Source organism: Pelophylax lessonae (assembly GCF_965119305.1).
Source record: "Pelophylax lessonae genome assembly, chromosome: 1".
In the NCBI taxonomy this organism is placed as follows: Eukaryota; Metazoa; Chordata; class Amphibia; order Anura; family Ranidae; genus Pelophylax; species Pelophylax lessonae.
In genome coordinates, this window is record NC_138768.1 from 816,764,068 (window position 1) to 816,781,269 (window position 17,202).

Genomic DNA, 17,202 nt, shown 5'->3' on the forward strand with positions numbered 1-17,202 from the left:
CTATTATTAATATATTTTATTTCATTTAATTATTATACCTGTACATACTTTTGTTACATAGAGCGGCCCTAGTTGTTAAATACATTATAGGATCTATCTAATGTGGCTTTCACTAAACATTCTCTGGTGGAGAATCAATCACTGTCATTTAAAACACATGGACCTGGATGAGTAGACAGCTTTCATCTACTAGTACAGCTTTTATTCTTAACCATTTACCTGAATGAACAAACTTCATAGCAGAATGTGTTATTTGAATATAATGGTGGTCTGTTATCTGTAGAAATCTACTATCACCGTGGTTGACTAAAATATTAAAAAGTGGGATAAACATAAATCTGTAATTGCACTATCCCTTCAGTTAGGGTTGCCACCTCATCTCTTTAAAACCGGATACATATTAATTGCACAGATTCTGTGGCTAATTTATTGCAGATAATGCATTAAGTAAGGGTGCTTTCACACAGGTGGTCCGCTCGGCGGACTCCGCTTTGCTCAGTGAGGGATTGCTCCGCTGATCTCCACTGAGCAGGCGGATGACGGGTCCGTCTCTGCTCACCATGGAGAGCAGAGACGAACAGAGTTCTGCTCTTCCCTATGGGGAAACCGGGTGAAAACGGACCGCCTGTCTGTTTTCACCTGATCTTATCCGATCCCTGATCCAATCCTTCAGACGTATAGAAAATAGGGTCACCATTTGTCTGGATTTGGCAGATAGGATTGGATCGGATAGCGGCACGGTTTCAGTGGATATGTCACCGCTGGCATCCGCCACTCCATAGGGGTGGATGGAGGGTTCGATCAGGTCCTCCTGCAAAACTGACAGGCGGACCTGATCAGACCACCCGTGTGAAAGGACACTTAGTTTTACTATTACCTTAGTCAACCACAGAATCTGTAATTAATATGTGTTTGGTTTTACATTACATATGTTGGTTGCCCTACCTTCTGTTCTTTTTTTCCTTATTTTCTTTTCTTGTGAATTTTTTGATGAATGGAAAATGTCAACTAAAAAAACAACAACAAAAAAACAAAAACACATGGACCTGGAAGTTGCGCCTGCAGAGAATGTTTTCTGAATGCCACATTCACTGCTTTATAAATAAATATGCTCATAGGTATTCCACATTTGCTTTTTAATTACTAATTTTTATATATTAGCCTGTGGGTGGGTGCAGCGTGGTGAGGCAGCAGTAAGGGCTCTTTCACACAGGCGGACCGTTCCGTTTTTTTGGGGTATCTGAACGGTCCCCCCATGCATCCCTATGGGGCATCGGATGTCAGCGGAGACATGTCCGTCAAATCTGGACGGATGGAAACCCTATTTTCCATCCGTCCAGCGGATCGTATGGGATCGGATGAGAACGGACCAACGGTCCGTTCCCATCCGATTTCCCCCATAGAGATGCATGGGGAACTGACAGCACACAGCGCGGAGACACAGCTGTCATCCTCCTGCTCAGCGGGGGGGATCGGCGGATCGATCCCCCGCTGAGAAAAACGGACTCCGTCCGACGGAGTGTGTGAAATGGGCCTTACTCACATACCAGTGGCAAATAGAACTTGTGGTGTAGTCAGAACATAACAATTCACAACAAGCCCAGGGAAAGGCAGCCTGACCAGGAACACTCCCAGGTGACCAGCAGATTGTAGCAGCGCAGGTCTCAGATGAAATTACAGCTTCTGTCTTAGGGTCCTTTCACACGAGCGGTGCGCCCAGCGGACTCCGTTTTGCTCAGCGGGGATCGATCCGCTGATCCCTGCTGAGTAGGCTGATGACATCTCCGTCTCCACTTACTTTGCAGAGACGGAGCTGTCAGATCCCCACTCTCCTGTAAAGGAGATCGGATGAAAACGGACCGCCTGTCCATTTTCATCCGATTCTATCCGATCCTATCCTCCAAATGGATGAAAAATAGGGTTTCCATCCGACTGGATTTCACAGACAGGATCAGATCGGATAGCAGCGGGTGTCAGTGGAGATGTCACTGCTGACATCTGCAGCTCCATAGGGCTGCATGGAGCATCCGATCAGGTCCGCCTGAAAAACTGACAGGTGGACCTGATCGGAAAGCCAGTGTAAAAGGGGCCTTAAGGGGCAGAATGCAGCCTGACCAGTCTAAACCCAAGTGAGAAGGTTTTCTGGAGAAGTGGCAGATCCCTGCCTGGTCTTTCCCTACTCGTCTGGAACCTTTCCCTGCCACTATTGTTATCCCTGATAGATGGGTGACTTGTCCCTACACTACCCACATGCTAAATGCACACCAAACTCAGGAGCCAGGGTCTTAAATAGACTCTGCCTGACCCAAAATGGCCACCAGAGTCACATGGGCTGTCAGCATCCAACTGGATCACTGCCCCAGTCATCCAGGAAACCATAGAGGAACCATGTTTCTCTTGACTTTCTTTCCCTCTGCACTGCTGCTGCAGTTGAGCGCCACCTGCAGTGAAGAAAATAGACTGCACCTACTCTTCATAAAGCCTACTCTTCATAAAAATGTACCATGACCTGTAATATAGTAATTATTTGCAGGGGTTCCCTGAGACCTGAAAGTTATTTCAAGGGTTCCTCCATTTTAAAAAGGTTGAGGAAGGATATTTTGTACATGGAGTATTATAAGGTATCTCCTGTTGCATCATGGGAGCTGAATTTTCCTTCTGATGCAGGTCTGCTTAGCTTCATTAGGAGAGGTCACTTAAAGGTCCTTTTTTTTTTTTATTATGGTTTTTTTCACATGTACCTAACTTTCGGAAGCAAGGGAACCACATTTGTTGTACACATTTTTCCTATTGACAGAAAAGAATATTGTTTTCCTAAAATTACCTCTGGCTTATATAATATGGCCAGATTGGATGCAAATAATGGTTTGTAGACTTGTTTAATAAGATGTAGTAAAACTTTATGTGCATAGATGGATCTCATTTATTCTCCTTTATTGCAGCTCCATACCCGTTAGCCTGGAGGGCCCAGCATGCCCTTGCCTCTTCCACTGCTGGCAATACAACCCCTTGGTCAATGATGCGAAGCTCGCCTGAGGCAGGTAAACAACTTCATCCTAGAATATACTTACACTGACTTCCTCTCTGCTTCCTTCAGCTGTGATGTCTCATTTACGGTTTGGCGAATGTTTATGCTGCATACACAGCTGCGTTGTTGATGGTGCAAGTTTATTGCTGACTAGTTAACCTTGCCTGAGTTTTGCCTATGGGCATTCCATACACAGAGCTGATTATCACCGTTGGTATTTATGGGTTACTATAGTTTTATGTACTGATCTGTGGTGTTAGGCTTGAACTGGATTGGCCATCTACTAACCTTTTTTTTTTTTGTCTGTTATCAGCGTATTTGCTAATAGGAATTTGTACCCTTTTATATATTGCCGTATACCATTGTACTTGATGGGTATTAGGACTAGGGATCAACCGATTATCAGCAAAGCCGATATATCGAGGGCCGATCTGCACTTTCCCCGATATATCGGAATTGGCCCCTGAGGTTACCAATATTGCCGATATTTCAGGAAAGTTCTGTGCCGGAGTGATGCCTGCAGCTAGAGGCATCACCCCGGTACCGGCGTCCATAGCCGACGGTCGGCTGTCTTGTAATGAAAATCAATGCAGCTGAGAAGCCGCTCGGCTGGCATTACAAGGAGCGGGAGGGGACGTCACCCCCTTCCCGCCGCCTTCCGCAGCACGCCCGGGTCTCCCGTTCCACCGGGAGACCCGGGCATCCTACCTGCACGGCCGCCGAAGACCCGATCAAAGCCGCATTCGGCTCTGATCGGGTCTCAATGTAAAAACTCAGACATCACTTCCGGGTACTCGGCGCCAAATTAAAAAAAATTACAGCATTCAAAACAGCCAAACTTGGCGTTTTGAATGCTTATAAGTGCAGAGGAGGGGTTTGGGGTCTTTTAGACCCCCAGATCCCTCCACAACAGTACCTGTAAAAAAATAAAAAAAACATTTTTTTTTTCAAATGTCCGAAAATATCGGCAGATATCAGCCAATACTAATATGCGATGATCAAAATATCGGTATCGGCAATAAAAAAACGATATCGGTCAATCACTAATTAGGACCCATTCACAATTATGAAGTGCAGTGTGTTGTGGCACTATTCATTTTGAAGAACACAAAGTATCAAAACAGCACACCTGCACTGCAGCGCACCACAATGCACTTGCTGTTGTAGTGTGTTGGCAGCCTGTTCATAACAAATATGCTGCAATAATGCAATGCATGTTAACGCGGGAATACAATGCACAGTAAAGTGGTTGCAAACCCTCTCATATACTCGGTGAAATGACAAGCCTTGGGTGATACACAGAAATTAAACAAATCCTTCTACATAGGTTGTGCCTGTTTATCTGCAGCTCTCTCTTCTCTACAGCATTCTAAAACACACAGATCAAAGGCTAGTTCTCATCTCCAGCAGGCAGGTGGTGTGGATCTGACGTTGCATACTGCACAGCACAAAGAGGAGAGCTTAGTGTAATCTGAGACCTGAGTGGAGGAAAAGGACACACACACACAGTCTCATAGGGAAAAATGAATAGCTAAGGCTGTCAATCACCCTCTGTGTGCTGGGGGGGGGGGGGGGGGTTTGGACGGGGGTGGGGGGAATTTAAGGTGCCTGGATAGAATGTCAGAAGTTACTATTGAAGATAGTAGAAGGAAGACAGAGAAGACTTTAATCACACTTGGTGCTTTTGATTGAGGATAGTACACACTATACAAATATATGATTTTTCATTTTTTGTTCAAGAGGTTTACAACCACTTTATTGCACTTCAAACATTTTGAATAGGCCCTTAAAGCTGACCTCCAGATATCCAGATATGATTTATATTTCATAGTTACATTGGTCCAGCGTATTTGGTGTGCTATGATCATTAGCGGCTTTATTCAATAAAATGAGTAGTTTCTGAAGCTTTTATTTCTGCTGCTGAATTAAAAAAAAAAAAATAGATACAAATAGCTAGAAACATTGCGACACTGACTGTTCATCATCTGAAATGTACTGTCATTTTTCCTAATGGCAAAAATACTAAGCTTAGAAGTTTGGTAGATGCTACAGATCACTAGTACAGAATTGCTAGGATGGCATCCTTGGAGTATGGTTAGGAATAACTTTGATGTAGATGTTTGATTGTAAGCTCATCAGGAGCAGGGAGTGAACATGTGCAGTTCTGTGTACTTAGCAACGTACACTATATTACCAAAAGTATTGGGACGCCTGCCTTTACACACACATGAACTTTAAGGGCATTCCGGTCTTAGTCTGTAGGGTTAAATATTGAGTTGGCCCACCCTTTGCAGCTATAACAGCTTCAACTCTTCTGGGAAGGCTGTCCACAAGGTTTAGGAGTGTGTCCATGGAAATGTTTGACCATTCTTCCAGAAGCACATTTGTGAGGTCAGGCACTGATGTTGGACGAGAAGACCTGGCTCGCAGTCTCTGCTCTAATTCATCCCAAAGGTGTTCTATATGGTTGAGGTCAGGACTCTGTGCAGGCCGGTCAAGTTCCTCCACCCCAAACTCGCTCATCCATGTCTTTATGGACCTTGCTTTGTGCACTGGTGTGCAGTCATGATGGAACAGGAAGGGGCCATCACCAAACTGTTCCCATAAAGATGGGAGCATGAAATTGTCCATAATGTCTTGGTATGCTGACGCCTTAAGAGCTCCCTTCACAACTAAGGGAGAAAGCCCAACCCCTGAAAAACAACTCCACACCATAATCCCCCTCTCCACCAAATAATTTCGACCAGTGCACAAAGCAAGGTCCATAATGACACGGATGAGCGAGTTTGGGGTGGAGGCCAGGCCTTCCCGTCCAACATAGATGCCTGAGCTCACAAATGTGCTTCTATAAGAATGGACAAACTTTCCCATAGACACACTCCTAAACCTTGTGGACAGCCTTCCCAGAAGAGTTGAAGCTGTTATAGCTGCAAAGGGTGGGCCAACTCAATATTGAACCCTATGGACTAAGACTGGGATGCCATTAAAGTTCATGTGCGTGTGAAGGCTGGCGTCCCAATACTTTTGGTAATATAGTGTTTGTTTGATATTTCTTTGTGTATTTGGGAACCTCGCACCTAGAATCAACTGAGACAGATTTGCAAAAGCCTATGACAGAATTATTACTGTAGATGAGACAGACTTTGACTCAAAATATCAGCACAAAAGAGAAGTGGTGGGGACTTGGGAGCAGGTTTTATTCTGCTCTAATGTGTTTTCAGAGCAGCCAAGGGAGAAATGTATGAATCAAGCTGCATTCTTAAACTGAAGTTTAATCTGAAATTTAATTTGGTGTATTTTGCCAGTTTCCTCCTTTTGCCCTTCAGCAACATGCTAATGACATTTTAAAATAAAATCTTTTCATTTTCATTATGTACTTTATTATAGGCCAAGTCACATAATTTCTATGTCTCTGTGCTGCACTAGGCAATGCAGGCAGATCATGGCTGGAACCTGCCTCAGTACTCATCTCACCAGCTGTCAGAGCATTAGGCTGGCTCACAGGAGGATTTATGGAAAAAAAAAATAATAATTTGTTGGTGGACGTCAATCTGGAAAAGTTGGCTTTCCTTGGCAAGCTACATTTACATGCAGACTGCCCTAGGTAGCGTCCCCTTGTAATGCTGAGCCTCCATATTTAAAGGACCTAAAATCCAATAAATGAAATGGGCAGGCCAGGCACAGTTAGGCTGGAAAGGAAAAGGCTGGATGATGCTGGACATCCTCTAGACCAGTGTTTCTCAACTCCGGTCCTCAGGGCACACTAACAGGCCAGGTTTGCAAGAAACCTGAAATAAATCACAGGTGATCTCATTTGCTGCTCAGTGATTGCAGTATTATAGTCTGCATCTCCCCAAGGTAATACTTAAAATCTGGCCTGTTAGTGTGCTTTGAGGACCGGAGTTGAGAAACACTGCTCTAGACCAGGTGTCCCCAACCCCTGGGCCGCAGACCAGTGCCAGTCCATGGCCTATTGATGACCGGGCCACACAGGGGAAGGTGAATGGCAACTGCAGTCCGCCAAGGGGCCTTACAGACTGCGGTCGCCGCCCACCTCCTGCTGCAGGCCATGCCCATGTATCCTCTCCCGGGTCCTTCACCAGCCCAGCTGACAATGTCATCCTATCAGCAGGGCAGGGGGCAGGAGGAGGTGTAGATTGGAATAGAGAGCTTCTCCCACCCCCTGCCCTGCCAATAGGATGATAAAGTCAGCTGGGTGGGCGAAGGAGCCGGGAGAGGAAACACAGACTCATAACAGCCTCTGCCCTGCCAAAGGTGGGAATCCTGTACAGGGGAGGCAGAGATTGGAATGGGGAAGTGTGATGTTAGAGAGAAAAGGGAAGGGGGTGGGGGGCGGTGGGGGTCAGACTGCAGGGGCACAGTGATGGGGGAGGTTGTAATTGTTTGGGGCACTGTAATATACAGGGGACTGAACTGTAAAGGGGCACAGTACCATTACAGTGCCCCTTTACAGTGCAGTCCTCTTTATATCACAGTGCCTGTAGTCATTCAGTCGTTCTTAACCAGGGTTCTTCCAGAGGTTGCCTGGGGTTCCTTGAGCTGAGGCTGATTGACCTCTCATCTGATGGTGCCTACATAATTTTGAGTCCAACACCATTTGTCATGACACCGATGATCTTTTTAGCGGTTTGTAAGTGGGCATTCTTCCAACTGACGTATGGGACATTCTTCCCACTTACCACCAATGTATGGGACAGTCTTCTCACTGGCCCACAATTAAAGGGGTATTCTTCCCATTAACTTTCAATATAAGGGACATTCTTCTCACTGGCTAATAATGTAAGGGATATTCTTCCCACTGACCATCAATGTAAGGGACATTCTTCCCCCTGGCCATTAATGTAAGGGACATTTTTCCAACTGGCCAACAATTTTAGAGACATTCTTCCCACTGGCCATTAATGTAAGGGCCAATAATCTCACTGACCACCAATGTAAGGGATATTCTGCCCACAGACCATCAATTCAAGTAGCATTTTTCCAACAGACCACCAATGTAAGGGACATTACTCCCACTGACCTGCAATTTAAGAAGCATTCTTCCCTCTATCCATCAATGTAAGTGACATTCTACCCACTTACATCAACGTAAGGGATACTTTTTTCACTGGCAATCAATGTAAGGAACATTCTTCTCATTCACCATCAATGTAAGGGACATTCTTCCCACCGATCACCAATGTAAAGGACATTCTTCCCAATAACCACCAATGTAAAGGACATTCTTCCCAATAACCACCAATGTAAAGGACATTCTTCCCACTGCCCATCAATGTAAGGGACAATCTTCCCAGTGCCCACCTATGTAAGGGACATTCTTCCCACTGCCCACCTATGTAAAGGACATTCTTTCTAATGACCACCAATGTAAGCGATATTCTTCCCACGGACCATCAATGTAAGGGACAGTATTCCCATTGACCACCAATGTAAAGGACATTCTTTCTAATGACCACCAATGTAAGGGATATTCTCCCCACAGACCATCAATGTAAGGGACAGTATTCCCACTGACCACCAATGTTGGTGCCATTCTTCCCATTGAACTGGGAATTGTAAGGATATTCTTCCCACCGACCACTAATGTCATGTCGCTGATCACCAACATAAGGGACATTCTACTCACTGGCCACCAATGTAGGGAACATTCCTAAGGGGCATTACTCTCACTTACCAGCAATGTAAAGGACATTCTGCTCACTGACCACCAATGTAAGGGACATTCTTCCTATTGACCTCCAATGTAAGGGACCTTCTCCCCCCTGACCCCAATTTTTTAATTTTAGCTGGGATAGACTGAGACCTAAAAAATAATTAACAGGTTCTTAAGCAAGGCTGCAGGAGAAAATGGAAAAAACAAATTAACAAAAGAGTTTTCACTTGGGACAGTTTTCTTGGCTAACATTTTATTTCTTGTATTTGTGTCATTGTTTATCTTGGAACGGAACTGTTTACTGGGGCAAATGTCCAGTTATTCATTTATTGAATGTGACTCGATACAGCCAGCACAAAAATTATGTCATGATGGTGAAACCAATATTCCCAATTTGAATCTCTTGCTGTCGAGCTGCCACATTCTATTCCAAAGAAAATAGCCTTCAATAAATGGAGTTCATTATGCAGAGAGTACAAATATTCATATCCCTTATGAGTACAGCTCGGCCTTGTTAAAAAAAAAGAAAAAAGGCTAAAAGTGGACAAGAAGAAAATGTATGTGCCAGGAATTTGTACTAAGTGATGCAATGCCTTTAGGAGACCTCTAGAGGGAGCGAAAGATGTTTTCTTTTTAAATGATAATGGATAGCAATCTATATGCAAGTTCAATATTACAAATAACCTTCCAAAGAAATATTAAAGATACATTTTGGTAAATTATCAAGGTGACCCAGAAGGCTAGCATTCCTGTTGATGGCCTCTAGATTTCATGATGGCATTTATCTTCCACACCTAGCTGCCATTCCAGCTAAATTCCCAAATTTGCTAGTATTTCATTGTTCTTAAGGGCCCAGAGCCTGATCCTAAAAAGATGAACGACACGAGCTCCTTGCACTATCCCCAATCTGAGTCCAGTGTAATTCCACTTACCTCTATTGGACAATGAGAAGGAAGTTGCCCCAGGCATATAGTGAAAGGCCTGCTGAATGTGGCTACTATTAGGTAAAACTTGGATCAAAGTATTAAATAAAGTTTTGTGTTAATTTTGTACGCTTACTGAACTTTGTGCATGGCAACAGTTTACTGTTTTATTTTATTTGCTATTGCATTTCAATATTTGAATTACATTTGCATATCAATACTGCAACTAAACAAAAGCTGACATGTTTTATACTGTATTTATTTTAGTTTTCCAGGAAAAATGGCACAGGGGAGCACTCACCCCCACAAACCCCTTGTCTGGTTGACAGAGTTTCAAAAATGTGAATATAGTAACCTACAAAGACTAGCAAAAGTGTGCCTGTTACATATTATTACTGTGTGTCATTCATTGTTGGGACCATCTGTCTGTAGAGGGAATTGATGAAGTGGCCATCAGTCAATGAGGTGTGCAATGTACATATAAGTATGTATCACAGCCTTTCTCAACCAGTGTGCCGCGGCACACTAGTGTGCCACCAGAGGTCTTCAGGTGTGCCGCGGGATCATGGGAGAGAAGGGCTGCCAGATGAGCCCGATCTCCCGATCCCCTGCCAAGTTGTACATCAGCACTGTGAGTCAGCTCCATCAGCCTCAAAAGTGAAAGTAAAGAGAAGAGGAGGGTGCTGTGCTCTCTGCTTCCCCCTACAGTGCAGTACCTGGCTAAAAAAGAAAGGTACTGTGCTACAATGTTTTGAAGAGATTTATACATCGGACTGTGTGTGTGTGTGTGGGTGTATATATGTGTGAGTATGTATGTGTGTACATGTGTGTGTGTGTGTGTATGTGTATGTACATGTGTTTGTGTGTGTGTGTGCATGTGTCTGTGTGTGTGTGTGTGTGTGTGTGTGTGTGTGTGTGCCATCAGAACTGCTTTTGTAGGGCTTGTTTGTGATAGCACCAAGGACTGATGCTCCTCTGAAAAGTAATCCATGATCAGATCACTTTCCAGAGGCATTTAACAGGCGGGAAAGAGGCAATATATTGCATCCTCACCACCTGTTTTAAGCCGGTAAATGAAGCCTTACCACACAGCAACCGTGCAATGCACACCGTTGCGGGGGGGCAGCCCCTTTCACCCTGGGTATACCTCCAGCTGAAGCCACAGCATGTGTACCCCCTCAGCTGATGCCTCTACAGCTAAAGGGGGAGAAGTTTGGGGGATGTTAAAAACAGCTCAACCTGACGTGAACAAACCCTTGGTTCACATCTGTGTGGCTGCGTGCTCCGTTTAGGGCAGCCCATTAATTTCAATAGGCTTCCCTACCTGCAGAAATGCAGGGAAAGGAGTCCCCGACCCTTTTTTTTCAAACTGTGCCGCACCAAAAGCACCCTATGTTTGCCAATCTGTGGGGTACCATTAAGAGTTAATAGCACCTCTAAAGAGCAGAGCATTTGTCTGTGTGTCAGGAGTGAACGCGATTTTGCGCGCGTTACGCGACACACAGTAACATGAACCGAGCCTTGGACAGGGGTGCCTCAAGACTGAAAATACTTTTCCAGGGCGCCCCGACTGGAAAAAGGTTGAGAAACACTGACGTATCATCACAGCGTTAATGTAACTTCGCAAACAGCTAAATACTCTAGAGACTGGCCGCCGCACACAGCTTATTGCACATTTACCGGAGACTGGCCACTGAGGTTCAATGCTCACAGCTCAATGCATATACTGTGAAGGCTGGTTCTATTTTTGTAGACAAACCTTTTTATTGAGGTAAAATTTGTGGTACAAGAAGGTAATACATAACTATATAAAAGATAGTGGTATATTATGTCAATCATGTCAAGACAATTACCTAAACAGAATTGAAACAAAAGGAAAAGGAAGAAAATGCAAAATCAGATTCAGTGCAAGAGGTATAAGATAGTATCAGGAGTGCTTATATAGGATATATGAAGATATTATATTAAGAACATCATTATACTGTCAAAGACAACAGGACAATTCAGTGGAAGGGAATTCTAAAGACTATACTAACTCTGTTATGATTTCAGTTCAAATGTTGATAGACTGGAATAACATATCAGCATGTTCAAACCAAGGATCCCATTTGTAATTGTAGAATTAAGTTGAATTCTAAGTGGTGTGATAGATCCTTTCCATCAGGTTGATAGAGACGATTATTGATTTCAGTTGGATAGAAGTGAATGAAGACGATTTCCAGTGTACGGCAATCAGCCAATGTATGGCAACACATATTGTGTGTATAATGCCCCATACACACGTGCAGATTATCTGCAGACTTTTGTCTGCAGATTTACCAAAACCATATAATATGAGGTCAAACCTAAACACTTTCAATTTGTATGCAATCCGGCAGGCCCTTGCACTACATAGAAAAGGTAAGTCTGCAGACAAAAGTCTGCAGATAATCTGCACGTGTGTATGGGGCATAAGTCTCATCTGAGGTATAGATAAGCTTGTGATAGGGGTGAAAAGAAGGCAATCAGGAAGAGTGAGAGTAATAGGACTTTCCAAAATCTTAGAAGCAAATTTTTCTAATTGCTGCCAAATAAAGGAGATTTTGTCACAATCCCAGAAAATGTGAGTAAAGGAGCCTAGGGAAGAACATCCTCTAAAGCAGTTAGGTGGAGATGAGGGGAAAATGGCACGTAATTTGGTCAGTGTTAACCACTTGCCAACCGCCGCAAGTACATATACTGCGGCGGTCAGCCCCGGCCAGGCAAAGTGATGTGCCGGTATGTCACTAGCCTGTCACTCGCTTGTGAGCCAATAGTGGGCGAGCATGCGCCCGCTGAGGCGCGCGCCCGCCCCGGCTCGTTCCCTAACAAGTCAGTGCGTGTGACCGGCGGACCCGATGTCCGCCGGTCACTCAGGATCGTTCGCCGTGAAGGGAGAAAGGCAGGCGGCAAATGTAAACAAGCCGCCTGTCATTCTTCCCTGTGTAAAAATGGAGATCACACTGTTCTACTATGTAGGACCGTTGATCTCTGTTCTTACACCAGTAGCCATGTCCCATCACAGTTAGAAACACGCCCCTAGGACACACTTAACCCCTCCCTCTCCAATACAGTTAACTCCTTCACTGCCAGTGTCATTTTTACAGTAACAGTGCATATGTATAGCACTGATTACTGTAGTAATGTCACTGGTAACCCCCAAAAGTGTCAAAAATGTCAGTCAAGGGTCCTATCTGTCCGCCGCAATGTCGCAGTCCCGCAAAAAAAATCGCAGATCGCCACCATTACTCATTAAAAAAAAAACAAAAAAAATGACAAAAATCTTTCCCTTAGTAAACGCGATAACTTTTGCGCAAACCAATCAAAATATGCTTTTTGCGATTTTTTTAACCAAACATATGTAGCATAAAACAAATTGGCCGAAAATGATTTTTAAATTTTTTTTTTGGGGAATTTCATATAAAAAAATGTGAAAAATATTGTTATTTTTGCAAAATTGACGCTCTTTTTTTGTTTATAGCGTATGATCAAAAAATCGCACAGGTGATCAAATACCACCAAAAGAAAGCTCTGTTTGTGGGAAAAAAAGGACATCAAATTAGTTTAGATAAAGCGTCGCATGACCGCGCAATTGTCCGTTAAAGTCACGCAGTGCCGAATCGCAAAAAAGGCCCTGGTCAGGAAGGGGGTAAAATCTTCCGGGGCTTAAGTGGTTAGGTTTGTAAGTTTGTAAGGAGTTTCACGTATCGTGAGGGATCTGGTACATTTTCTAAGGTTCAGAAGAGGTATCGATCATATTTTGGTATAACTCAGAAATAAAACCATTTCTTCTTGGGCAAGTTAGGCATATTTTTTCGTAGAAAGTTGGAGGGTCAATGTCAGTAATCTGATAATGATTTTGGTAGAAATGTCTAATTTGTAAGAAGTTGCAATGTTCATTGAAGTGAGTCAAAAGAAGTGAAAGTAAAGTTAATAATACATTTATGAAGTGTTGTTAAGTCTTTATTAATCCATGGGGTCAAAATATATCTACTATGAAGACCTGGGAGAAATTTTGGGTCTCCCAGGTATGTGGCGTTTGGTGGAGTTTTTGAAATTAATTTGTATTTAGTCCTATATAATCTCCATAATGATAATGATTGTGAAACTATGAGATTACCTGAGGTTATGATATTACCTGGAATATTTTTGGACCACAATACTCCTGATATATGAGTTGGGAGAATGGAGTCCCTCTCGAATGTGACCCATGGAATTTTTGAATTGTTAATATGCCATTGAGCTATTTGAGAGAAGCGTGAGGCTAGGTAGGATAACCAGAAGTGCGGCAGCCTCGTGAAGGCTGGTTCTATGGCACTAATTCATATACTCTGGAGACTGGCCCCCGAGGGATTAATGTACATGTGCTGAAGGCTGATCACTGAGGGGTTAATGCACTTGCTCTTGAGACTAATCACTGAGAGATTAATGTACATACTCTGCAGACTGGCCACTCAAGGAATCACACATATTTTGCAGACTAGCTACTTAAGGATATGTCCATATTCTGGAGACTGGTTATGTACATAATATGGAAACTGGTCACTAAGAAGTTAGTGCATGTTTTCTGGAGTTTTTTTACTTAAGTGTTTATGTGCATACTTTAGAGACTGACCACTGAGGGTTGCTAAAATATCAATGCATATATTCTGGTGACGGGTTACTAAGGTGTTATTGCACCTAATCTGGCAACTGGTAGAGGGTAACTCAAAGCAAGCAAAGTCCTTTCTTGTATTAACAGAGGCATGGACTCCAGAGAAAGAGAGATATCATTTTGCCCCTGTACAAATCAATATTAAGACCTCATCTGGAATATGCAGTTCAGTTTTGGGAACCAGTTCTTAAAAAGGATATCGGGGAACTGGAGAAAGTGCAGAGAAGGGCAACCAAACTGATAAGAGGCATGGAGGAGCTCAGCTTTGAGGATAGATTAGAGTAACTGAATTGATTCTCTCTTGAGAAGAGTAGATTAAGGGGGATACATAAGGGGTCCATATAGTGAACTTGGCAAGGCCTGTTCTGAGTGGAATCTGTCCGGTTAAACCGCTGTATGGTCTTGGCCACCATGTTGCAGCTCAGTTTCAGGGTCTTGGCAATCTTCTTACAGCCTAGGCCATTTTTATGTAGAGCAACAATTATTTTTTTCAGATTTTTTGCCATGAGCAGCCATGTTGAACTTCCAGTGATCAGTATGAGAGAGTGAGATCGATAACACCAAATTTAACACACCTGCTCCCCATTATCACCTGAGACCTGGTAACACTAATGAGTCACATGACACTGGGGAGGAAAAGTGGCTAATTGGCCCCCATTTGGACATTTTCACTTAGGGGTGTACTTACTTTTGTTGCCAGCAGTTTAGACATTAATGGCTGTGTGTTGAGTTATTTAGAGGGGACAGCAAATTTACACTGTTATACAAGCTGTACACTCACTACTTTACATTGTAGCAAAATGTAATTTCTTCAGAGTTATCACATGAAAAGGTAGAATAAAATATTTACAAAAATGTGAGGGGTGTACTCACTTTTGTGAGATACTGTAGATTTTTCTGGGCGAGACACTGCAAATAAAAGTTAACTGTGTATATGCAGAAACAGATTCGCTTGACGTAATCTCTGTAAATAAAATATCTGTTCTAACAAAATTTAAAAATGACATTCTAAATTATACAGAAAATAAGAAAGAGGTTGGTGTGGGATGTTATTAAAAACTAGCAAATAGAATAATGTCACATTTCATATGTCATTAGCTATGCCTAATAGTTGTGAAACTAAAACCTTGAAAAGGGAGTGGGAGAGAGAGAGAGGACATTCTAGGAAAGCTTAGCCTGTGTTATGTGAAGGACACTGAAACATTGCAAGCAAAATAGTTTCTTATGCTTAAATGAACAATACAATGAAAGTCCATGTCACCACTAAAAGGTTACTGTTTATACTCTAGAGACGGGTTAGCGGTAAGTGCACATACAGTGCCAGGGCTGCTGTTAGAAATGGCAGGGCCCCCTCAAGAAAATATTAAAGATATATTTAGCTAAAATGACAACACAATCACTATTATCAGACACAAATATAACATAACTCGCATAATTCCTGCTAAATCTAAAAAAAAAAAAAACTATGTTAAATAAAAAAGAAGATGAGATGAGAAAAATATACAGGCTGGGCAGTTGGAGCTCAGTGATCAGAGAGACAGAGAGAGAGAAACAAAGTTACAATTTACAAATAAACTCCTGAGCAGAGATAAGTGCTGGGAGGGGGCACACAAGGGAGGGGGATTAGTGAGGGACAACTGTCTCTTTCTCAGCAGATAAAAGCTGATAGCAGGGAGAGGGACAGATCAGATTCAGGTGCTGGAGGAAGATTTCTGTAATTGTTGTCCATCACTAATCCCTCTCTCTGTGTGGGCCCCCCTGTGTGCTCGGGCCCCCTACAAGAGGGCTGGTGGTCCCCCCCTATCAGCGGCCCTGTACAGTGCTGGTGTGAAAACTTAGTAAAGAGCTCTGTGTACTGGTGGACTCTTTACTTGGATGGATACTGACAAAGAAACTTTCAGTAGGGACACAGGAAGTTGCAATCTCCTTTAAATACTAACTAAATTGATAGGAATAAGTGATGGGCAGGATCGATCCAACCGTTTCCTGTGATTCCAAGCTTCAGGATTAAGCTTCAAGGGCATAAGTCATCATGCCAGCCTGGGCTCATATCATTACATGGCACTGGCCTCTGCAGTATTCAATACCCCCCCCCCCTCCCCACCACTAGTGTCCGAAAGAGATGCATGACATCAGGCAGTCGTAATTGTAGCACCCCCCTGATACCTGGAGACAGGGGGATGTCTCTTATGCAGGGTACACAGTTTTTTTTTTTGCATTCAATCCAGCAGGCTGAACAAAAAGAAACGTACAGATCACCTTACTAACACAAGCGATGTTAGTGCTCCCCACTGAGCTATTGCCCCTGCCATAGCACACTGATCAGTGCTTGCAGCCACTGGCTGCAATGGCTGATTAGATTCTGGTTTTCCAGCATGCTCGTTCAATGGTTTCTGCTGGATAGGAACCTGTACGCACGGGCTAAAAGTCAGCCGGTTCCTGTCGAACCAACCGTTTTTTGTCCAATACCCAGCCTTAGGCATGGTGGAGCAGGTGAACAGATAGAAGCCAATCCCTTTTGATTAAAAAAAAGGATGACGTTTATTGCTCACACCAAAAACTCCAGGGAGAGAGGAGTAGAGCACAAAACATCCCAGAACAATACATATGCAGACTCCACAAAATAGCACAAAGTCCTCACAGAACCTTCAAGCCAATCTGGCAATTTGTAGCTGCAGCTCCTGACTGTAAAACACTTAAAGGATCAGCCACCAGCACATACTCCAGTGAGGTCCAAGCTCCACTCTTGAGCTTTTTCTGGCCCCTCATGACAGCTGGAGGCCCTTTATGACTCTTTCAGCTAGGCCCCAAATCCAGACCTCAAGCACATGTATAGGCCTCATGCTTCAGACCTAATCAGACATCTGCTCCACGTACACTCACCCCAGGCCAGGACCAGGGTGGA

The 17,202-nt window shown here is 43.5% G+C and overlaps 1 protein-coding gene across 1 annotated transcript in view; it reads left to right on the forward strand.

The window, feature by feature from the left end:
- The window catches only part of CTBP1 (C-terminal binding protein 1), a 999,951-nt gene that overhangs the window by 384,277 nt on the left and 598,472 nt on the right, over positions 1-17,202 (forward strand). The window contains exon 3 of the mRNA XM_082247492.1: positions 2,943-3,041. Coding sequence (XP_082103618.1) covers positions 2,943-3,041 — 99 coding nt within the window. The remainder of the gene's footprint in view (positions 1-2,942; positions 3,042-17,202) is intronic.